Source organism: Meriones unguiculatus, chromosome 3, assembly GCF_030254825.1.
Source record: "Meriones unguiculatus strain TT.TT164.6M chromosome 3, Bangor_MerUng_6.1, whole genome shotgun sequence".
Lineage (NCBI taxonomy): Eukaryota > Metazoa > Chordata > Mammalia > Rodentia > Muridae > Meriones > Meriones unguiculatus.
This window is the reverse complement of record NC_083351.1, coordinates 83386366-83410969: the sequence shown is the minus strand read 5'-3', so window position 1 is coordinate 83410969 and position 24604 is coordinate 83386366. Positions and strand designations below refer to the sequence as shown.

General features: G+C 41.1%; 1 protein-coding gene across 7 annotated transcripts; it reads left to right on the top strand.

Moving 5' to 3' along the window:
• Positions 1 to 88: 88 nt before the first annotated feature.
• Positions 89 to 24604, top strand: Fuca2 (alpha-L-fucosidase 2). 7 transcript variants are annotated; one of them, XR_009590792.1, is made up of 11 exons: positions 91 to 762; positions 2090 to 2277; positions 7851 to 8190; positions 9056 to 9266; positions 9824 to 10014; positions 15795 to 15903; positions 16125 to 16292; positions 17565 to 17699; positions 19488 to 19555; positions 20517 to 20588; positions 23747 to 24604. XR_009590792.1 is itself a non-coding variant. In XM_021656180.2 (8 exons), the coding sequence occupies exons 1-7, from the start codon at positions 563 to 565 to the stop codon at positions 16263 to 16265; spliced, it is 1380 nt and encodes a 459-aa protein (XP_021511855.1). In that variant the 5' UTR covers positions 91 to 562; the 3' UTR covers positions 16266 to 16292; positions 23747 to 24604. The 7 variants fall into 7 exon arrangements, 6 of the variants coding, with proteins under 6 accessions (XP_060236243.1, XP_021511856.1, XP_060236244.1 ...); XM_021656180.2 differs by lacking the exons at positions 17565 to 17699; positions 19488 to 19555; positions 20517 to 20588; XM_060380260.1 differs by lacking the exons at positions 15795 to 15903; positions 16125 to 16292; positions 17565 to 17699; positions 19488 to 19555; positions 20517 to 20588 and adding an exon at positions 23105 to 23177 and having other exon boundaries at positions 89 to 762.

The following is a 24604-nucleotide window of genomic DNA, read 5'->3' as shown; positions in this document are numbered from 1 at the left end:
GAGATAGACAGATTCAGAGGGTGAGAGCCAGCTTTGGGAACTGCTTCCAAAGCAGCATCGGGAGGGCAAGCCCTCCGGTCCCACGGTGGGGGGCACACAGCTCTGACACTGCAGGCACCGAGCACAGAGGTCGCTGTGACCTCTTCAGAGGTTTCTGTCAGAGGCCCGCGGGACGGAGTACAGAAGAGCTGGTCAAAATCACCCTCAGGGTTTTGTCTTGGCTAAGTTGAGCAGGTCTGGCTGGGAAAACAGAAGCAAAATGGTAAATGGTAAAATGCCGTGGCTGGGTTGTAACTGACTTCCGTGGTTGTGCACCTGAGTGAGGCAACCATCTTGGGGTCCTTGGGCAACCAGAGCTCACCAGATCAAGCCACTCCCAACTCCCGGCGACCGCAGCAGTCAGTCATCTGACTAAGCTGGTTTCGGTCAGGTGACAGCGGCGGAGCACTTTAGAAGACGGAAGGCCAGCGCTAAGTCAGAATCCAGAACTGGCAGAGAAGGTGGCAGAGAAGGCGGCTTTCCTGGTGACCTGCGGGTCCCAAAGGTCCCCAAACTGGCGCGCATGCGTGTCGCGCCCCTGCTGCTACTGCTGCTGCTGTTGCTCCTGCCACCGTCCTGGGCCGCGAGCACCCTTCGCTACGACCCGACGTGGGAATCTCTGGACAGCCGCCCATTGCCCGCCTGGTTCGATCAGGCCAAGTTCGGCATCTTCATCCACTGGGGAGTGTTCTCCGTCCCCAGCTTCGGCAGTGAATGGTTCTGGTAAGTGCCCAACACAAACACTCGGCTTTGTGTCACCCACACAATGGCAGTCAGTAGCCAGCTCACCTGGCATGAGTGCTGCCTGCTTGTCACTGTTTTGGTCAATGATATGTTTGCACTTCCAGATGCTGAATATGGTTTCTTGACTGAGTATGTCATCAACACTGAATATATGTGCTCACCTGAGTTCTTAGACACACTGTAGGTGGGCATGGCGATAGGGTGTAGCTCAATGGCAATGCCTGTGTGCTTAAGGGAGTGACGGTTCCAGAACTTTAAGAAGTGCCTCAGAGGGCATGGAGAAATTGCTCAGCGGTGCTCTTGTAAAATAGTTTGGCACCTAGCTCGGGCTCTCGCCGGCTGTAATTCTGGTTCCAGGGGAAGTCCGTGCTTCTGGACTCCACCCTCACATGCACACACCTACACACAAACACACATGTAACTAAAGACAAAGTAAAATACAATCTTTAAAAATAAGCTCTGTGGATCACTCATAAAGCTAAGTTCCTTGCATACTAAGGTATCAAAAGCCTAAAGCAAATGAAAGGAGCAATAATAGAGGTGCATTGCCTCACAGTCCCTTCATAGTCACATGATGGTAGACAGGCATCCTAAACTTGCTCAGTCTTTAGCTTCTTCCTAACCAGAAAGCCAGTTTCCCTCTTCATTAGGAAATCCCAGAATCTGTCAGATCCAACAGCCAGCGTGGGTTGCTGTGACGGATGCTTACGAAGTGTGCTTGTGACTTTGGGTCAGGTACAGGACCTGCAGCGTGCTGCCTGAGAGGTCTCGCAGTGTAGCCTCAGGCAGGCAAAGCCGTGCGCCGCCTGGGGGAGGCAGTGCTCACTCACTGTGGGATCTGCTCAGCCTATGGAAATGTTTCCTGCAGAGAGATAACCCAAAAGGTTTTCTGTTAATGAATAGGGAAGGTGCACGTTATCTTTTAGGCCTGTTGTACTGTCTTGAAATCTTAGGTACTTAGGTTCCACAGTGAGCTAAGAGAAAGCAAAGATCATGCCATGACTTAAAGTGAAGAAGCAGGAGAATCAGTGGCTGGTCTACCAGACGCCTTCACAAAGGAAAAGATGGAAAACAAAGCAAGAATTCTGTTTTGCACAAGCTGTAATTAGTGCAATCAGACTGATAGATGAGAGAATCAGGCAGTAATCTTCCTAAGGGGGGATACCCAGTGAGCTCACGCAATTGCTTCAAGTGTTTATGTTTGTTTATTTATTTAATTTATGTATATATATTATATTATATTATATTATATTATATTATATTATATTATATTATATTATATTAGTTCTCCTTTTTTGTCTCACAGGTGGTATTGGCAAAAGGAAAAGAGACCCAAGTTTGTGGACTTTATGAATGATAATTATCCCCCTGGTTTTAACTATGAAGATTTTGGAGTGCTGTTTACAGCCAAGTATTTTAATGCCAGCCAGTGGGTAGATATTATCCAGGCTTCCGGTGCCAAATATGTAGTCTTAACTTCCAAACATCATGAAGGTAAGTAGAGCACCTACAACATATGATGACAATGGCTAGGGAATGTAAGGGCATTCTTTTGGGTGGAGACATTAAAGTAAGGTTGTCCAGCAAGGTGTGGTGGCATACAGGATTTAAGCCCCGCCCTCACGGAGGCAGAAACAGGCGTATTGCTGTGAATTTCAGGGCAGCCTGGTCTACAAAGTGAGTTCGGGAACTCTGTCTCAAAAAAAAAAAAAAAGGCGAGGTCATCTTCCTATAAAACCAGGCTTCTCTCAGAATAAAACTGTTAGTTGATATTGATAGTTGCTTACAGTTTAAGGACCATATATCCCACTTCGACTGGAAAGCATTATGGATCCAGATAGCTAGCATCACAGAATGAGAAGAAAGCTGGGCACAATTAAAAAAAATTTTTTTTTCTAATTTCATATATTTTTAAATAAATTTTTATTTTTTTATTAATTACAGTTTATATGTTTTGTATCCTAGCTGTAGCTCCCTCCTTCATCCCTCCCAATCCCATATAGACATAAAAACAAAGGAACTTTAATTTCCATTAGGCTTATTGCTGAAAACCTTTTTGCCCAGAGTTTTTAGTCTGTTGCTCTCCTTGTAGAGTTCCTGTCCCCTCCAGGCCTTTTTTTTTTTTTTGTATTAATCACAGTTTATTCATTTATTATTCCAGCCGTAGCACCCTCCCTCATTCCCTCCCTCATCTCCTCCCATCTCCTTCCCTCTCCAAGTCCACTGAAAGGGAAGGTCCTCCTCCCCTTCCATCTGACCCTGGCCTATCATGTCTCATGAGGACTGGCTGCATTGTACTCCTCTGTGGCCCGGCAAGGCCACTCCCCCCTCAGAGGAATGTGATCAAAGAGTCATGTCAGAGTTCATGCCAGAGACAGTCCCTGTTCCCCTTACTAGGGAACCCACTTAGATACTGAGCTGCTATGGGCTACATCTGAGCAGAGGTTCTTGGTTATCTAGGTTATAACCATGAATGGTTCTTGGTTGGAGTATCAGTCTCAGAAAAGACCCCTGTGCCCAGATTTTTTGGTTCTGTTGCTCTCCTTGTGGAGCTCCTGTCCTCTCCAGGTCTTAGTATCTCTCCCTTCTTTCATAAGTTTCCCTGCACTCTGCCCAAAGTTTGGCTATGAGTCTCAGCTTTGATAAACTACTGGGTAGAGTCTTTCAGAGTCTCTCTGTGGTAGGCGCCTGTCCTGTTCTCTGTTTTCTCCCTCTTCCAATGTCCATCTCGTTTGCCCTTCTGAGTGAGGATTGATCATCTTACCTAGGGTCCTCCTTCTTGCTTAGCTTCTTTAGGTGTACAGAATTTATGTTTATCTTATATTATATGTCTAATATCCACTTATAAGTAAGTATATACCATGATACCTCACTCAGGATGATCTTCTCTAAATTCCACCATTTGCCTGCAAATTTCGTGATTTCCTTGTTTTAATTGCTGAGTAATATTCCATTGTATAAATGTACTACAAGTTCTGTAGCCATTCCTCCATTGAGGGACATCTGAGTTATTCCCAGATTTTGGCTATTACGAATAAAGCTGAACATGAACATGGTTGAGCACATTGTTGTGTGCTTGAGCCTCTTTTGGATATATGCCTAGCAGTGGGATAGCTGGGTTTTGAGGAAGCGCTATTCCTAATTTTCTGAGGAAGCTCCAGATTGATTTCCAGAGTGGTTGTACAAGTTTACACTCCCACCAGCAGTGGAGGAGGGTTCCCCTTTCTACACAACCTCTCCAGCATGTGTTGTCACTTGAGTTTTTGATCTTAGCCATTCTAATGGGTATAAGGTGAAATCACAAAGTCGTTTTGATTTGCATTTCCCTGATGACTAAGGATGTTGAATATTCCTTTAAGCGTTTCTCTGCCATTCTATATTCTTCTACAGAGAATTCTCTGTTTAGCTCTGTACTCCATTTTTAATTGGATTACCTGATTTGTTGCTTTTTAACTTCTTTGGTTCTTTATATATTCTGGATATTAGACTTCTGTCAGATATAGGGTGAGTAAAGATCATTTCCCACTCTGTAGGCAGTCATTTTTTTCTGGCAACAGTGTCCTTTGCTTTACAGAAGCTTTTCAGTTTCATGAGGTTCCGTTTATTGATTGTTGCTCTTAGAGCCTGTGCTGTTGGTGTTCTGTTCAGGAAGTTGTCTCCTGTGCCAATGAGTTCTAGGCTCTTCCCCACTTTTTCTTCTAACGGATTTAGTGTCTCTGGTTTTATGTTGAGGTCTTTGATCCACTTGGACTTTATTTTGTGCAGGGTGATAAGTATGGATCCATTTGCATTTTTCTACATGTAGACATCCAGTTAGACCAGCACCATTTGTTGAAGATGCTGTCCTTTTTCCATTGTATGGTTTTGGCTTCTTTGTCAAAAATCAAGTATCCGCAGGTATGTGGGTTTATTTCTAGGTCTTCTATTTGATTCCATCGATCCACCATTATGTTTCTCTGCCAGTACCATGCAGTTTTTATTACTATTGCTCTATAGTAGAGCGTGAGATCAGGGATGGAGATACCTCCAGGTGATCTGTTGTTGTACAGGATTATTTTGGCAATTCTGGGTTTTTTGTTTTTCCATATGAAGTTGAGAATTCTTTCAAGGTTTGTAAAGAATTGTGTTGGTATTTTGATGGGAATTACATTGAATCTGTAGATTGCTTTTGGGAGGATGGCCATTTTCACTGTTATTCCTACTGCTCCATGAGCAGGGAAGATCTTTTCATCTTCTGATATCTTCTCCAATTTCTTTCTTCAGAGACTTGGAGTTTTTTTTCGAACAGGTCTTTCACTTGCTTGGTACTTTATGTTATTAGTGGCTATTGTGAAGGGTTTTGTTTCCCTAATTGCTTTCTCAGTCCTTTGTCTTTGGTATACAGAAGGGCTTCTGTTTATTTTATTTTTATTTTTTTGGAGTTGATTTTGTATCCTGCTGCTTTGCTGAAGGTGTTTATCAGCTGAAGGAGTTCTTTGGTTTTATTTTTGGGGTCGCTCATGTATAGAATCATATCATCTGCAAATAGTGATACTTTGACTTCTTCCTTTCTGATTTGTATCCCTTTGATCTCCTTTTGTTGTCTTATTGCTCTAGCTAAGACTTACAAGTACTATGTTGAATTGATATGGAGAGAGTGGGCAGCCATGCCTTGTCCCTGAGTTTAGTGGGATTGATTTAAGTTTCTCTCTGTTTAGTTTGATGTTGGCTTTAGGCTTGCTGTGTGTTGTCTTTACTATGTTTAGGTATGTTCCTGTATCCTGATCTCTCCAAGACTCTAACTAGCTGCACACAGTTTTTATGTGCACATTTAACCATTTAAATAAATAACCAGATTTATTTACGGCTGGTTGAAGAGAACTAGTATAGCAGGTCAAAGTTACAACTTGGTGGTTGCACTTCCCTTTCTTTTCTTTTTTTTCCTTTTTTTTTTCCAAGACAAGGTTTCTCTGTGTAGCCCTGGCTGTCCTAGATCTTACTCTGTAGACCAAGCTGGCCTTAACCTTCTTCCTCTGCTTCCTGAGTGCTGGTACCAGGCTCCCTTTCTGGTCTGTAAAAACATCATGGGGCTCATGCTACCTTTGGTTTTGACTAACACAGTTGACTATTTTGGGCCAACTTTTAGATATGTAAGTGGTGGCTAGCTTGCTACTGATGAAAGAAAGACAGAGACCTCAAAGGTAAAGAGTTCTAGATTTATAATAGTACCCAGAAACATCAAAAGAGTTTAAGGTAGCATAAAAGGCCTGTGTCAACAGGATATTCTGCTATAACCACCTAGTGTTCATAAGACCAGAGATGCACTGGCTAATGCTATCCCAAATTCATGTTAAGGTATTAGGTAGTTTCCTTTGCACGATCTCCTTTATCTTGAAAAATCGCCTTGTTATGTTCTGCAGGGGTGGGAAGGAGGCAGGAGAGATGAACCCAAACCAAAAACCTACAATCATCTTACATACTTTCTCCTTGGTCAGAATTTGGTGGCAGCACAATTTCCTCCTTTATGTTTCTCCTAAATGGAATGTGTCTATTTCCTACTGTGTAGGAGCTTCCCAAACTATCTGACACCTAGTGAGTTCATTTAAAAGAAAGACCAGTGGCTCTAGACCAGTGGCTCTCAACCTTCCTCCTAATACAGTTTCTCATGCTGTGGTGACTGCAACCATGAGATCACTTTTGTTGCTACTTCATCACTGTAATTTTGTTACTGTTATGAATTGTAATGTAAATATCTGATATGCAGCATATCTGATGTGACCCCCGTGAAAGGGTCATTTGACCCCAAAAGGGGTCTCAGCCCACAGATTGAGAACCACCGCTTTAACCTCTGAGGGCAGAAGATGAAGATGACATGCTCGAAGACCTATGCAGCCACATGTTTACACTGCTTACAGAAAATCGACTGCTAGCCTCAGCTAGGAGGAGGGTCACTGCACTCACTTGTGGTGATGGGATGAGAAAGAGCTGGTGCTTATTGTATTGCCTGTTGGGTTCAAAGTTTTGAGGCAGGCCTTAAATATTGACACTGCCTTCAAGCTTCCCACAGACACTCTTAGAGAAAGTGCGAACTATTTGAGGAACTTTTTACAATGAATTGAAAGAGTGATTCAGTCCTCAGGCTTGTCCTAACACAACAGTAAAGTGAGCGGCAAAGGTGCCTGGTGTCTTGCCAATGGCTATCCTTCAAGATGCTTTAAGACTTCAGTGAAACAGGAACAGAGTTCTGAAATTTCTGAGGATTTTACTGTATACTATTTCTTCAGCATCTCAGTTTATATAGCTCTTCTAATATTTTGTATAGAATGATGAGCAACCTAAATGACAATTCCCGTTGAAATGTGAATTATTTCAAAGTGTTTGTGTAACACTGTGTCACCTTTCTTACACTTTTAGTTGTTAGGATAGTCATTTTGGGGCACTTTAACAAGAAATATCTAAGTTTATGGTTTTAGAGTAAGATGAGTCAAGAAAAGGGAAATAGCTTTATCTTCTCCCTTCCACTTAAATTAATTATTAAGCCACAGAGATTCACTTCTTGTCTTCATGAGTGTTCTGAAAATCACACTGTAATGAAACACATCCAAGCAATAAACCTTGCCCATTGCTTTAGACACATGCAAATCCAGCAGAAGACACATCTTGGGTTTTCAGTCCATAAAGCGAAGATCATTGCTCAGTGTGATAGATGTGGAATGTGCCTCCTCTGGGAAATGATTCACTATTGTTGATTGTAGATTTTGCTTTAGATGGCATGCTAACAATTGGCCAAGGGTGTAGCCAGAAACACTTCGCATCATGAGACCCTCAGGTTCCGTAACTGGAGACAGAGTGAAGAACTCTTATAATGTGTGCTGAAAATTGCTTTGAAAAACCCCAACCTCATGTTATTTATATTCTCATTTGTTTGCTTAGATGAGTACAAGACAGAATGAAAAGTTTGCCAATAAACAGTTGTTTGAAAGCAGTGAATTTTGTGTTCCGCTTGAATTGAATATGTGTTTTCACGGGTTGAAATTTATCATCATCAGGGTGGTAATGCTCCGGCGGTACTGTGCTGTCATTTCCAGGCTTTACTCTGTGGGGCTCAGACCATTCTTGGAATTGGAATGCAGTCGATGAGGGACCGAAGAGGGACATTGTTAAGGAGCTTGAGGTGGCCGTCAGGAACGAGAGTGATTTGCACTTTGGACTGTACTATTCACTTTTTGAATGGTTCCATCCACTTTTCCTGGAGGATGAATCCAGTTCATTCCAAAAGCGGCAATTTCCCATCTCTAAGATGTTGCCTGAACTCTATGGGTTAGTGAACAAGTACCGGCCTGACATCTTGTGGTCCGATGGAGATGGGGGCGCACCAGATCACTACTGGAACAGTACTGGCTTCCTAGCCTGGCTGTATAACGAGAGGTCTGTACACTCTTAGGCACCTCTACTTGCCTCGAGTGCTGCTAATGTGTGTATGAGCATTTACATTCCCGTGGTTTCACGCTCAATTGTGGTGTGCGAGGAAAAAAATCATTATAAGCAATGCTGATTAGCTCAGTCTTCAGTAAAAATAATCAGGAGTCAAATACAACCAAGCTGATTTCATAGTGAATTTAAAAAGATACGACTGGGTCTATCTGCTTCAATTTGTGAGTCAAAACTGCTCTTGTAGCTGGGATTTGTGGCACATGCCTGTAATCCCAGCACTCAGGGAGGCAGAGGCAGGTGGATCTTTGTGAGTTTGAGGCCAGCCTGGTCTACAAAGCAAGTCCAGGACAGCTAAGGCTACACAGAGAAAAAACAAAAACAAAAAACCTGCCCTTGTAAGTGGATTCCCGTTCTCTCTACTTGGTCCCACAGACCTAGAAATTTGTTTCCATAATGTAAACACTCACTTTTTCAGACATTCAGTCCTGGTACGACTTGTCTTGAGTATACACGCATCTTAGGCTACCATTAGCAGAATGGGAATTGGGGTAGCACATCGCCTTCATGCTGACCATAGCTACTGGGCCCTGGTTATCTGCACTCTGACAATAGTGAAGGAATTCATTCCACAGAGAAGATGGAAGAGTTTACCCCAGGCCTGGGAGCTGGAATATACTAGTCTAGGCTCCAGTCACCACACAGCTATTTGGCTTCAGAAACAAAGGCTTTCTCCTTTCTTACTGTGGTTTGCTGGGCGTGGCTGTTTGCTGGGAGTGGCTGGAGAAGACCTGTTTGCAGTGACATTGCCTTTTGTTTCACAAATGCTTTTTCTGGAAGAGAAACTCCACTTCTTTTTCAGCCCAGTTCGCAACACAGTAGTCACCAATGATCGTTGGGGAGCTGGTTCCATCTGCAAACATGGTGGCTACTATACCTGCAGTGACCGCTATAATCCCGGACATCTTTTGCCTCATAAATGGGAAAACTGCATGACAATAGATAAGTTCTCCTGGGGCTACCGGCGAGAAGCTGGAATTGGGGATTATCTCACAATTGAAGAATTGGTGAAGGTACAGTAAAACCTGTTTTGGGGCTATTACTCTGGAATATTCTTTTTTTTTCTCTCCCTGAGACAGGCTTTTTCTGTGTAGCCTTGGCTATCCTGGACTCACTTTGTAGACCAGGGTGACCTTGAACTCATAACTATCCACCTGCCTCTGCCTCCCAGCGTGCTAGGATCACAGGTGAGGCCATCGTGCGCCCAGCTTGGAATATTCTTATTAATGAGGTAGTTAAAGGATTTTTTTTTTTTTTACAGTTTGGATTGTGCAGTGTCACAAACTCCAGATGTTTTTGGCTGTGGGTTTTTTTTCCCATGAAATGCTTATACATACATATATATATATATATGTGTGTGTGTGTGTGTATTATAATATATACTATAATATTTAATATATATAATAAAGACATTTATAGTCTTTGTAATATAACTATATGCTATATTTATTATTATACATATATTAAATAAGTATATTTAATATATGATAAAGTAATATATACAGGAATATATATGGGAGATTAAATTTTTCTTCTGTTTTAAAACTGTATTTGTTCCTAAATTTTTTAGCAACTTGTGGAAACAGTGGCATGTGGAGGAAATCTTCTGATGAATATTGGTCCCACACTAGATGGCATCATTCCTGTAATTTTTGAGGAGCGATTAAGGCAAATGGGAACCTGGCTGAAAGTCAATGGGGAAGCTATTTATGAAACACACACTTGGAGATCTCAGAATGATACTGTCACTCCAGATGTGTGGTAAGTTTTCATGTTTAACAAGTATCGTTTGATGGAGGAGAGCACTTAGTATCTGAGCTAGAGAGAGAGAGAGAGAGAGAGAGAGAGAGAGGAGAGAGAGAGCAGGATAAAAAGACTAAGTGTGACATTAAGTATCATTTCTGGGGTTTATTCACCATGATGCAAATCATACCATGACAACTAATGTCTCTGTAGTAGTAGATAGTATTTCTTATTCTGCCATCTTCTCAGAATACTGTTTTGGCTAACTTTAATTTATTGTTTGCTTTGCCATTGGGGATCTGTTGTATCACACATGTTCCAACTTGACTCAAATACAAAAAGATGGAATAAGAATGAGCATGTTGTTGAATATTACAGTTATCAAAAATCTGTTTAAATAATACATAAATATTTCCTAGTAGTGGGAGATATTTAGCTAAATTGCCTTTTACAAAACTGGAAGATATTTAGCTAAGTAAAGCAAGCTGAGTGGCTAATGTAAAACAGACTAGTGTTTAGTCACTAATTTTTCCTAGTCTTGTAGATATTATATCTCATCAAATTAGCAAGCAAGAGATCCCCAAGGGCAAAGCAAACAGTAAATTTGGGTTAGGCCAAACAGGACTCTGAGAAAAGGGTAGAATAAGAAGCACTGTCTACTCCTGCAGAGACAGGAGCTGTGATGGTACGATTTGCATGCTGGTGGATAAACCGCAGAAATGATGCTCAACATCACATGAAGGAACTGGAGGTAAAATGCAAATAAATATACAACCAGAAATCATCTCACACCTTTTAGAATAGCTACTATTTTAAAAAGTGCAGCTGATGATCTTAAAGAGATTGGAACTCCTATCCACTGCAGTTTTGTGAGAATGTGAAGCTCAAAGCTGCTGCAATGGGCAGTATGTCAGTCCCTCAAAACAGGAAAACAGAATTACTCCACTGCTCAGCAATTCTACTTCCAAGTATATATGCAAAAGAATGATACCAGAAGAACTATATTCCCATGTGAAAGCAGTGGAGTCCACTTATGAATGGCTAAGCTAAAGCAGGGCACACACACTAAGGTATATGTATATTATTCAGCTTTGAAAAGGAAGGAAATGCTAGAATACAGATGGATTTTCAGGAATTTGTATGAGTGAAATGACAGTCACAAAGAGACAAATATTATTTCTGTGGTATCTAGAGTGGTCACAACCAGAGGCAGGAGCGAGGGGGAGGAGAAAATGGGGGCTTGTTTATGGGGTGTTGTGCCTTGTCGGTACAGTTAGTTCATCATGTGTATCCTTACTCCTCTCTCCTTCCCTCTCTTATCCTCACTAGCAGAAGCCTACCATTGGTAAAATCCAGCTGCACCTTCCCAAGGCTGCCTTTGCACTGCACACTGTGACTATACCTGCAGTCACATATGTACAATGTCAAATTAGCTCACATTTGGCTTTAAGCCCAGCCCTTGTTCTCTTCCTCACATCCAAATCTTCCAGGCAAAAATACAGCACACTTTTCTGTTTCCACAATTTGTCTCCAGACCCTCTTTTTCTTAGTTCCTTTCCTACCCATATATAGTTATTTATCTTTAAAAGTTTTCTCTTTCTCCAGCTACCTTTCCAGTCTCTTCTTTCATTCATAATAAGATATCTTGCAGAACAGTTTTTAACTGTTACTTCTAGCTGGAGCTCCATTCTTTATCTCTTGATCTCACTTAGTTCAGGTTTCCATCTCACCACTCACCAAATCTCTTTTATCAAGACTCACAGTGGCCTCTTCCTTAAAGGCCCGGTAGTCAGTGCCAGGTTTTTTGTTTCCTGAACCCACTGGAGGTATTGGCCTCAAATGATCAGACTCTTGGTTCTTCCTCATTAGTCTCTTGTACCTGATCTTCCCAAACTCTAATCTTGAAGTGTCTTTGGACTTCCATGTTTCGATCTTAATTCTCTAGCTGGCATTTGGTGATTTTTAACCTTCTTCTATAGCCACAGCTGTCTTAGGGTTTCTATTGCTGTGTAGAGACACTGTGACTATGGCAGCTCTTATAAAGGAAAACATTTAATTGAGGCTGGCTTACAGTTCAGAGGTTGTTTAGTCCATTATTATTATGGAGAAAACCATGGTGACATGCAGGCAAGGCATGATGCTGGGTAAGTAGCTGAACGTTCAACATCCAGATGAGCAGGCAGCAGAAAGAGAGAGACTCTGGGCCTGGCTTTAGCATTTGAAACCTCAAAGCCTACACCCAGTAACAGCCTTTTCCCAGTACTTCCTAATAGTACCACCATGTTCCACTCCTGGCACCCATAGACTTGTAGCCATGTAAGAATGCAAAATTCAGTCTAACTTTAAAAGCCTCTAACCATAGTCTAGCATAGTCTCAACTGAGTTTAAAAGTCTAATGCCTCTTCTGAGACTCAGGCAATTTAGCTGTAATTCCTTAAAAGTTCAAAATAAAAAAGCAGGTCACATACTTAAACATGTAATAGCACAGAATATATATCACCATTCCAAAGGGAAGAAAAGGAGGCATAATGAGGAAATACTGGACCATAGCAAGACCAAAACCCAGCAGGGAAAACTCCAAACTCTGCATCTGTATGCCTGATGTCAAAGCACTCTTCAGATCTCCAACTCCTCTCAGTTTTGGTGACTGAAGCCCACTTCTTTCTCTTGGCTGTTTCCTGTGTCTGTCAGCAGCTCCCCTCAGCAGGCATCCTACAGCTCTGACATCTCCAGCATCTTGGGGTCTTCAAGGTCTTCACCTTTGCAGCTTCACACCCTGGGCCTCCACAGGGACACCCCTGCCACATGCTGGCCTCAGCAGCTTTACTTAGCCCAGAACGGAGATTCCACAACCCCTTTCTTGTATCCTTGACCCCAAAGCCAGAATCACCTGGCCAAAGCTGCCAAGTTTTACTTGCTGGGCTGGAACGTGGGCCTTGTTCAAATGCATTTCCACCAGCTTTCCATTTTTGATTGTTTCCTTCACTGCCAAAGCTTGGCTGTCCTCTGTCACTCGTAGACCATGCTGGCCTTGAACTCTAAGATCTGCCTGCTTCTGCCTCCCCAGAACTGGGATTAAAGGTGTGTGCTACCATGCACCACCCTAAACTTTAATTCTTTTTTTACCTTAGCTGGGTGGGGTCTTGTCCTGAGGTCACCATTCTCTTTATTCCATCTAGCATCAGGCTTTTCTTCAATCTTTTTATCTCTTTGTACACTAGACTTGACTCCATTAAATTTTCTGGTGCTCCTTTCTCCTCAAACTGTACATTTTATACTTTTCCGTGCTCAGCTTGCTCCTTTTCATTATATATCTGCATAAATGTCGCCACTAATAACCACATGACACAATCAGTGTGAGGCTATTTTGAAATATTTTTTTGCCAAAGTCGTTAAATAACTCTTCAGTTTAGCTTCAGGCAGATTTTTTTAGACAAGGACAAAAAGCAGCTACATTCTTTACAAAAATATCACAAGAACGGTCTCTAGTTCATATCCTAAAATTCTTCTCTTGAAACTTCTTGAGCCAGTCCCCTACAGTTGAAGTCATCCTCAGGACAACTGTCCTCCATGCTCCTCCTACTAGCCTGGTCCAGTAAGCCCCACTTAAAAGTATTCAAATGCTTTTCTAATCCAAAATCCCAAAGTCCACATTCCTTCATACAAAACCTATCACAGCAATACCGAAGTTCCTGCTACCAACTTCTTAGTTCCTCCAACAAGGCTACACCTACTTCACCAAGGCCACACCTATTCCAACAAGGCTACACCTCCTAATAGTGCTCTATGAGGCTACATGGGCCATTGTCATTCACACCATTCAAACAACTGCCAATTCATCATCAGATCCATTGTGTTTATTTCTGAAATGTATTTATATTTCTTGTGCTCGCTGTGATGGCTCTCCTTTGTCTCACCCCTGTATCTTAGCGCCTTCTTGACTAACACTATTTCTGCCCATCCCTTTGTTTTCTCCTATTACCCATTTGGGGGTGGGGTTGGGATATGTGCACAGGGCAACCTTAAGGTCAGGCTTCAGACACCTTCTACCTTTTGCTTGAGCTGCCAAGTTTTACTTGCTGCAGCTGGAATGTGGGCCCTTGTTCAAATACATTTCCACCAGCTTTCCATTTTTGATTGTTCCCTTCACTGCTCAACACTAAAATTTACCGCATAGGACAGCAAGCTGGCCAATGAGCTCCCAGGGCTTCATGTTGCATTGCCGAGATTTGAGGTATACCATTGGTGTTCAGATTTTGATGTGAATTTGCTGCACTGAAACTGAGGTCCTCATACATGCGAGGTGAATCCTTTACCAACTGAGCCAGCTTCCAGCCCTTTACCCCTGTCCTTTTAATATAGCTCTGGAGAGCAATCAGAGAAAACTATTGATTTATTTATGTTGTCAGCATTTCATGATGTAACCCAGGCTGTCGTCATGCCTGGTGTAGTGTACTCCTGTACACAAATTTTTCCAAGGCGCCCAGTCTTAAGGGAGAAGTGGGGCCTTACAGTGGTCTCCTTGGCCCTATCAAGTCTTGCTCAGTCTGATCTCTCTGGCTCTCCATCTCCCTGCCCCCTCCCTCCTGCTGCTGTATCTGCAGGCCTATCACACTAGTATTCCTTGGCTTTTGTGCTTGTTTCTCAGCCTGGAAGGCTTTCCCACATGTTTGCATAGAGCTTCCTGGTTTTTGGGTTTCTTGGTTGCCTTCCCAGAGAAGTAATCCCTGACTTTTCATCTCAGTGTTGCACCCGAGGCCTAGCCTTTCAAACTGTAGTGTGCCTTGTTCTTCTGCATTTGTTTTTTGAGCTCTCTGTGTAGCCCTGGCTAGCCTGAAACTTGGAGAGCCCTGCCTGGGTGCTGGGATTAGAGCGATGCACTCCATGCCCATGCCCTCATATTCAGTCAGTGCTTCATGTACATTCATTTGCTCATTCCTCTTTGTCCCTCTGGGATGTGGGCACATGACGTCAGGGACTGTGTAATACAGTGTCTCCAGCCTCACAACACTGAGGACTGTTTACAGATTTCTGTAGGTATTGTTGAGAAGTTGGGTGAATAATTGAATGGTTATCCTCTTATTGCTTCCACTGTTCTCATTTTGCTGTCACTCTCAGATTAAATGTGGTTGTCTTGGTAAAGAATCTGTCTGATGTCCCAATGTTAAAAAAAAAAAGTCTCTTTACAATTTATGTGTTTTCTTTTTTGTTTTTCATATTGTGATTCAAAACTTATGCTTTGTTATTTGTGTGGTTGTCCGCTTTTTCCATTCTAGCCTAAGCCACTTATATAAAAAAGAATTGTGCTTGGCTTTCTGTTTCATTCACCAACAGTGAGCATACTATATATTCTGTGATTTTGAGTCTGCAAGTGGAAAGCCATGCAGCTCCACTTAGCTTATTCTACACTCTGTTTTCATCTCCATGAGAGCACTTTGAATAGGTACATCAGAACTTCCTTTTAGCAGGATATGGCAGCATGCCTGTATTGTCAGTACTGAGGAGACTGAGATCTGTCATGAGTTCAAGGCCCATCTGAGCTACAGATGAAGACCCTGTAACAAAAAAAGAGCAAAAGGCAGCTTCTTTTTAATATTAGGGGGCTAGAAAGGAAGGCAGTTTTTATACCATAGTGGAAAAGCGGCCCTTTCTATTTTGGTGGTGGCGACATTCTCACTGTCACATATCTGTAAGATAATTATAGACATGATCCATAAATAAGGAGAAACATGGCGTGTAACTCGGTACTATGCCGTTTTTTTTTTTTGTTGTTGTTGTTGTTTTTTTTTTCTAACTAGGTACACATCTAAACCTGAGAGAAAATTAGTCTATGCTATTTTTCTTAAGTGGCCTATCTCAGGAAAGCTGTTTCTTGGACAACCCATAGGTAGTCTGGGAGAAACAGAGGTAAGAAAAATTTTATCTTGACTGTTCTCTGGGGAGAATACGAATTGTTTTAATTTCAAAAGGGAACTTTCATGTTATCCTCTGGTACCTAAGGTACCAGACTTTAAATGAACTTAGACAGTGCAGCGGTGGCAACTGGTTAGCCACAACTTCTTGAAATTCTGGATGTCATAGTGATGTATTTGGGAACATTTGTACATTATCTGTGTTTCCAATTACAGGTAGAACTACTGGGCCATGGACAACCACTGACTTGGACTTCTTCTAAGCTAAGTGGTATTATAGTGGAGTTGCCACAGCTAAGCCTTCATCAGATGCCCTGTAAATGGGGATGGACTCTTGTACTAACTAATGTGATTTAACCTGCAGCTGAGAAACATATGCTACAGGTACCTCTAACCCCAGGAAATGGCAGCGTTTTTAAAAGTGGCACTAAAGAAATCAGGGTAAAAATGATAAGGAAAAGCAAGTCATTAGGCAATGCAGCCTCCTTTTCTTTTCTTCCTAAATTCTTTCCTAAATTGCTCATGTTACTATTTGAACATTTCAATGCTTTTCTACATAGTCTTCTTACTGAATTCATTTTACATGTGAATCTTAGGTGGAAATATGTTTTAGAGAAGCTAGAAACTTGTGATGCTATGGCTGAATTTTCTCCCAACTCCTGTACTTATATTGAAGCCTTAACACCCCATGTGGCCATATTTAGAAACAGAGCCCTTAAAAAGAGATGGATAAGATTAAACTGAATCATAAGGCTAGCCTTAATACAAGAGGATGTAGTGTCCTGAAAAGGAAATAAAGAGACAACAAAGATGCAAGAACATAGGGGAAGCCATGTAAAGTGATGGCAAGAAGGCTACCATCTGCAAGCCAAGAAGAGTGAAGAAGAAACCAAATCTCTCAACACCCTAATCTTGGACTTCTGGCAACAAGACTGTGAGAAAAATACCTTCCTGTTGTTGAAGCCATTCAGGATGTGTTTGGCCTCCCCTCACTATGTTACTGAATCCTCACATATAATGCAGGCAGTGTGTAATACATTTGGTTGGCTCTATGTCTCCAGTGACTTCAGTGATTATCTTTTTAAAGACTTCTATTTCCTGTAGACACTTTGAAATAACAAGTCACCACTTAAATCACCACTATTAACATTTCAGTTTATATTCTTCCAATTTGAGGACAGAAAGAGGCATGAGATTGAAAGATAGAGTTACATTTTAATAAGGGGTAAAACGCAAGTTGCAAACCTAGTTGAAAATCAGGAAGGTATAGTTAATTACTTTTTTTGTTGCTATGATAAAACATAATGACCAAAGCAATTTATAGAAGGAGGAGTTTGTTTTGGCTTAGAGTGCTAGAGGTAAGAGTCCATCGTAGTGTGGAGGTAGAGCAGCAAGCAGGCCTGGCAGCTGGAGACCATAGCTATAGTGGGACTTTCTGGACCTGCCAGCTCTTAAAATAAAACACTGAGACTTATTTTCATTATCACTTAGGCGTTAGCTTGGGCTACCTCCCAGCTAGATCGTCTAATTTAGTTAATCTGACTATTTTAATCTATGACCCACCATGTGGACCGTTACCCCTCTCTTATTCAGTACCGGCAACTGTTCCCCTCCATGTCATACTGGCCAATCTCATGTCTCTGATTCTTCTCCTAGAGACTCTCTCAGCCTGGATGTCCTGCCTCTTCTCTCCTTAAGCAGGAAGTTCCTTAAGCAGGAAGGCAAACAACTCAAAATAGGATCAGGAAATCCCTGAAGCTGACCAGATTTACTAGGCCGCTCCCTGCCAGAGTAAGTAACAAAAGCTTTGCATCTCCTTCAAGCAGAAGGAAGCTGAGTTATAAAGAAGACTAAGACCAGACTAGCTGCCTGGAGAAGGTTTAGACCAGAGTCACTTGGAAAGATACTCTCCAGTCTGTTGAGCTGGCTATGGGCTGTGCAGTGTGCTCTAGGTTCCCAGTTTATATGAGATGTCAAATGTACAGGGCTGAAAGGATCAGTATCCACTCAGGACCACCCAAGATCAAGTTCTCTGCACAAAGAGATTTATGTGCTCCAAGGAAACAAAGAACAAGGACTAAGAGACAAAAACTTGAAACAGAGGATGAGGGAGAAGGGGAAGAGAACAAAGGAGAGGGGTCAGGGAGAGTTGTCCTGGGGAACAACTCTTTGGATACAGAGGAGACAGATGTGGCCCATACACAAATGGTGGTTTATAAAGCTAAAGGGGGAAAACCCGTGTTAGGATGAGGTGTTTAATTTCAATTGGACAAGTTAATTAGGTGAGCCAAAGGGAGTTTTTGGTTTCTGGACTTCAATACTTTGATAGCTGGACCTTGGGAGTCAGCTTTAGAAGGAAGAAGTAGCCAAATACAGGAACAGACCTTGGTGGCTAGTTTTAGGAATGTAACCTAATGTTTTTTAGCAAGGCAGAAAGGAATGAGGGAGAAGGGCATGGGCTACCAGAGCAACATGCTCATGTGGACTAGAAACCCTTCTGGGGTGGGCTTTTGTGATGCAGCTATCTCTGAGTCACTTCTGCTCCTGTATTTAATTTCTCACCCACATTTCTGTAGGTAACTCCAATAAAACTCATTGGTTCACCAAGTTGGACTTTGGTAGTATCTGTAATTTGGCCTGTCATGAGTATAGGGTAAAAGGTCCAAGCTTTCTTCCAGATTTGAAAAGCCACCAATACCTGAGCTCAAAACCTCACTAGTTCTTGAGCTCGAAAACCCACCAGTTGCTGAGCAAAATCCCACCAATCCCTGGGTTTGCCTCAATCTCAGGACTTGAAATCTCACCCATTTCCACCTTGGAAAACTCCATTCCCAAGAAACTATATATAAGCCTGTCTCCTGTGTAGTCCCATGCTGCTTCTCCCCTGAACAGAGACAGCCATGCTCTTATGTCTTTCCCAATAAATCTCTAGTGTGCAGTTTGTTGTGTGGTGTGGTATTTGTGGTATTCCTTGGCTGCCAACCACCAGGGTACCTTTACCTTCAGAACTGCAATGCTTCCATTTTCAGAACTGTGACACTTACTATGGGTTCCCTAGCTGGGGTTAGTAGACAGCTGTGTTGTATCTACTTAAGACAGGTTTTGTCACACAGAATGGAATGTTAGAGTTAAAATAAAGTATTAGTTTGTATGTCACATTGTGAGGGCTATACTGTGATGGTTGATTTTCCTTGTTAATCTAATTGGGTTTGGAACCAACTGCGGGGATGCCTCTGGACATATGGTGGGGCCAATTACAGAGAAGTTCAACTTCAGTAGAAAGACTTAACCTGGATACAGGTAACACTAACCATGGTCTGGGGATGACAGAAAGAAGAAAAGGAGGAGTGGGGGAGAAAGAAAGAAAGAAAGAAAGAAAGAAAGGAAGGAAGGAAGGAAGGAAGGAAGGAAGGAAGAAAGCAAAAGCGAGAGGGAGAAAGGAAGAAAGGAAGGAAGGAAAGAAGGAAGGAAGGAAGGAAGGAAGGAAGGAAGGAAGGAAGGAAGGAAGGAAGGAAGGAAGGAAAAAAGGAAAAAGCGAGTGCTGGCCAAACATTGATTTCTCTACACACTGACTTGCAGACTCAATGGGAAGAGGTGTCTCATGACCTGATGCATGCTTCTCACTAGGATGGCTATATCCTTAAACTGTGAGTCCAAAATAAATGTTTCTTTCTTTACATTGTTTTTGTCATCACAGTAATGCAGAAGTAACTAATACAGCTACTCATTAGCTAATCCCTGTATAAAATTTGCTCTAGACATTTTCACATTTTTTTTTCCCAACTGTATCAAGTAAAGAAGAGAAGGCTAAGAATTAAAGCAGTTCATAATTTTTTTTCCTCTCAAAAACACTTTCTTAAACAGACAACTCAACATTTGTTTTAAGATTCTTACACCAGTTTGGATTGTTCCTTTTTTAAATTTTGTGGGATTTTTTTTTTTTTTTTTTTTTTTTTGGTCTAGAATTTGATCATTTAAACCTATCCATAATGGTTCACTAATAAAATGCTGAGGTTTAGGACTAACTGAAATATTTTCCCACATGAATATTTTGACAGTTTTGAATAGTTAAATAGTAGCAGGGAGGTGTTATGGGGCACATCTACACTCCCTGTTACTTGGAGGAGGAAGCAGCAAGAAATCTTGAGCATTAAAATTTCAAGTCTAGTCTCTTTAACATAGAGAGTCTTGCCTCAAAAAGAGAAGGCCTCAGGGCTGGAGAGATGGCATACATGTTAAGAGCACCGGCTGTTCTTCCAAGGGTCCTGAGTTCAATTCCCAGCAACCACATGGGGGCTCATAGCCATCTCAGTGAGATCAGGTGCCCTTTTCTGGTGCACAGGCACACATAGAGACAGAATGCTGTATAAATAATAAATAAATAAATCTTTTTAAAAAAAGAGAGAGAAAGCCTCAATATTTTCAAGATCTTTTGCAATGGGTAATTTTTTAAAATGTTTCCAACCTTAAAGAATGATTTTAGGAGATAAATATAGTAAATATATTTTATTTTATTCTCTCTATATAAACAATAGATATACATACATAATATAACAAAAATATGACCATTTAGAAATATTTGTTTTGTTTGGTTCTTATTTGTTTTAGATGGTCTCTGTATGCAGTCCATGCTGGCCTTGAACATATGATGCTCCCACCTCTTGAGTACTGGGAAAATAAGTATGTGTCATCATATCTGACCATGTTGAACATCTTTTTGGAAATCAGTTGTTCCTTAAACTTATATATCAGTGTTACTATTATTTTCACCTCATTGTAATCATCATTGTGGTGGTGGTTTGAATGAGAATGGACCCCATAGGCTAATATGTTTGAATATTTGGTACCATTTCATGTAAATTTGGGAAGGAGTAGTATGTGTCACCTTGTTGGATGAGGTGTGTCAGAAGCTTAAAACCTTTCCAAGTGTCTTTCTGCCTCCTGCTGTGGATCAAGATGTGATCTCTCAGCTGCTACTTCAGCCACTCACCTCCATGTTCTTGTTCTGCCACCATAGACCATAATCTTCTAACCACAAACCCAATTAAACTCTCTCTCTATTATAGGTTGCCTTGGTCATAGTGTTTTGTCACAGCAATAAAAAAGTAACACAAAGATCTAAATAGGTTTTTGTGGTTTACATAAGAAAAGTCCTCCATATAGTCAGTATTTGGACACTTGGTTCTCCACTGAGTCACACTCACTGGGTTGGATGATGCAGCCTTGCTGGAGGAAGTATATCACAAGGATTAGGCTTTGATAGTATAGTGCTCCTTACCTGGGAGACATGATCCTTTGGCAAACCACTATCTCCAAAAATATTTACATTACAATTCATAAGAGTAGGGAATTACAGTTATGAAGTAGCAATGAAATGATTTTATGGTTGGCGGTCATCACAGCATAAACTGTTAAAGGGTTGCAGTGTTAGGAAGGTTGAGAATCACTGGTGTAGAGTTCAACCTATCCAGTTCACTCTCTGGATAGGATGTGCAAGCTGCTGTGCAGCAGCAAGTGCTAGAAACCACTAAGTGACAAGTTTGGCTGTGGGCATAAAGTTGTGTAATTCAAATGGTGATTTCTGTACCCCCACCCCCAAACCCTATATCTGGTTGCAATCCTTGTTCTGAGAATGTCCTCTGTGTTGTGTAAACACTGCTTCCCAATTGTCTCCTGATACGCTAGTTAGGCAGCCCACAGAAAATTGCTGAGCTTGGGAGAGAATAGGGCTGGACACCCTGCTGGGCAGGGGAAGAAGTGTTTGAAAGGAGGAAGAAGAGAATTGAGCCACTGGGAGAGGTCCAGGTGATACCAGGAGAGTAGCTGGAGCAGGAAAAGCTATGAAGTACAAGTATCTGTAATGTTTGCTTGGAAGAAGCCAAAGTAGTTTAGAGGGTTAAGAATAGATTTATAACTGCACAGTTATTGTTCTGTGAAGCTTGTTAAAATAATATGAGAGTTTCAATTATTTGTGTGATAGCCAGGTTAAGAGGGAAACTGAAAAACAAACACAGTTTTATAAAAATAACTTTAACATTTGGCTGACTGAGCTACGGGCTAAAGGTAGGAGGCACAGCCCCATTAAGATTGACTGGAGGTCTGGGACATACAAGTTTGGGACAGGCAGACATTTATTACAGATGATGGTTATATTAGAGATGACTTTGCAGATTGAAGCTGATGATGCTCTTGCATATATATCTAGGAGAATACAACAATTTTTAGACATTGTGACACAAAACATGCTACAGGTATATTTTAACAATCCTATAGGTCAAACAATTATGGAAAGATCTAACCGTACTTTAAAGGATATCCTCATAAATCAGAATGGGGATATGGAATCTAGACTAAATAATGCTCTCTTGACTTTAAATTTTTTAAATATCACTGTAACTGGTAGCACAAAGGACTGCTCAATTAAATCAGTCTGTATACTTTAAGGATGTGCTAAACTTCAGAATGGAAATTAGGAAATGTATTGTACTGGGTAAGAGGTTATACCTTTGTTTCAATAGGAAATGAAAAGCTGTGGATTCCTTCAAAGTTAATTAAGATTAGATTTAACTAAGGGACCTCCAGAAAATCTTGGCTGCAGACATGTTAGGAAGAAAACCAGAAGAACAATAAGATAGGTGACATAAATTCTAATTCCTTCTACATGGGAGCAGCTCTGAGACTGGCTGAAGATGAATGTTCCTGCAGTAGCCAATAAATATTGTTGGCTACAGAGTCCTCATAACTTATTATTACATGCCATCCTTCGAAATTGGCATGGATGGAGATTTATATTATAGTTTGGTTATGCAGTACAAATGGACTTATAAAGTTTGATACCTTTCACATGCTCAAATATAGATCAGAAAATCTTTAGTTGATTTGTGCACACCACACATACCATACTGTGTTTATGCAGAAATGTTTGTTACCTTTGAAAGTTCGTATTTTCAGAGCAAAAAGACCAGACACCAATGCAAGTAGCACAGATGGTCTAGCCTTACAGACTGCCTCAGTTACCATTTCCTAAAATGTTGCATCCTGGACAACTTCAAAGTGGCTAGCTCAAATGTTCCAGCCTCAAAGAACACTTTAGTCAGGGCTTCAGTTCAGCCCTGCACTGTTCTTTCACACAGAGACTGGATAGCAATGATACAGCCAGCCCTCCCAGGACTTGACTACTTTTCCAATTTTCTTAGGGCCCCCAAAGATGCCTTTGCCACCAGACCATAGAAAGCAATCTTAAGAGAATGATGCCCTCATTCCTAAGAGGTAGGGTAGTTGGATTTTAGTAGTTTTGTGGTTTATAGATGGTTGTCATTTAGGGGGGTGGTTGCAAATTGTTATTGGTCATGGTCAGGGAGGAACCAAAGAAAAGGAGGTTAGATTAGGGATCTCTTTCTCCCCTCTACCTTTCTTTCTTTCCTGTCTAGTGGTAGGGGCTGAGAAAGATGCATAGGGGATGAAAAGACAAAAAGGGGGTATAGAGGGAAAGGGTAGATGATTTTATCTACTTTTAGACAAGAGAGCAACAAATCTCAAATATTTTACACTGTTAGGGATTTTTGTATATTGATAGAAATTTAAGGCTAGATTTACTGCAGCATACTGTATGTATATTTTAACTCTTGTTTAAGGTATTATTGTTCATATGCAACTCATTAAAAAACAATGTAAAATTCTAGTCTTTGAAAGCTACTATTGCAATCTGTTTTGGATAAATAGGAAAACAAATTAATAGTTACCTATAAATAATCAAACTTGTAGTCTTGTTAGGTACTAATTTAATTAATTATAGAAATAAGCTTTATTTTGACTCCTGTACATGTTTTCTGGCACAGCTATACCACTGGAAATGGAGAGTCATGAACCCAGCACAGCTGCTCGACACAGTTCCAGCAAAGCTCAGCACAACACTGCAACTGCTGTCCTATCTATAACTTTTAATTTCTGGGTTTTGATTTTTGTGTGTTGTATTATTGGGGACTTTTCTACATTATGATTCAATTTCTTTCTCAAAAAAAAAAAAAAAGTCATGTGTGAGTCTTTTTAAAGGAAAATTCTAAAATTAACTTTATCTGGCCACTATTTGGAAATCTTCCTCATGCCCTGGAGATCAATAAGCACAGATAAGCACATAGCTAAATGAGGCCTTTACTTCAGGACTCTGCTTGGTGTATCTGCTCCTGAGCTAACTAAAAAAAGTATTATTGGTGCAGGGTAAACAGAGACAGTCGACAAATTCTGACTGGCCAGGAGAATAGGTTACAATTCAAGGCCTCAATTTATTATAGGTTTAGAGCTCTCTGAAAATGTAGTTCAAAGATAGAAGGTCAGACAGGATACATCCCCAGGGGAATAAAATTTAGTAAATAAGATAGATTGACTAAAATAACTTTTCCTACTTTATAGTGTAGATGATGACACATATAGTAAAAGGAGTTCGAGATTAGTACTTGTGATTGATAAGAAGACTGGTTCCGACACTTTCTGCTTGTCTGGAGGGCTTTCAAACAGCAAACATTGCCAGCCCAAAAGTAAGCTGTCATATGTGTTTGCTTTGGAGGAGACATTCTTTGGATTCTTTAAATTGGAGTTATAGGGCTAGTACTAATAAAATCTGTTCTGTTTATATTTTCTAATTGTAACTGAACTTGTAACCCTGGACGTGTAATGAAAAATCAAACACATTCTCCTTA

Excerpts from the sequence above, each read along its gene's own strand:
- Fuca2 (XM_021656180.2), top strand. The coding sequence starts at position 563 with ATGCGTGTCGCGCCCCTGCTGCTACTGCTGCTGCTGTTGCTCCTGCCA. Across the intron at positions 9,267-9,823 it reads CAATTGAAGAATTGGTGAAG|CAACTTGTGGAAACAGTGGC; the intron begins GTACAGTAAAAC and ends TAAATTTTTTAG. Across the intron at positions 15,904-16,124 it reads GTAGTCTGGGAGAAACAGAG|GTAGAACTACTGGGCCATGG; the intron begins GTAAGAAAAATT and ends TTCCAATTACAG.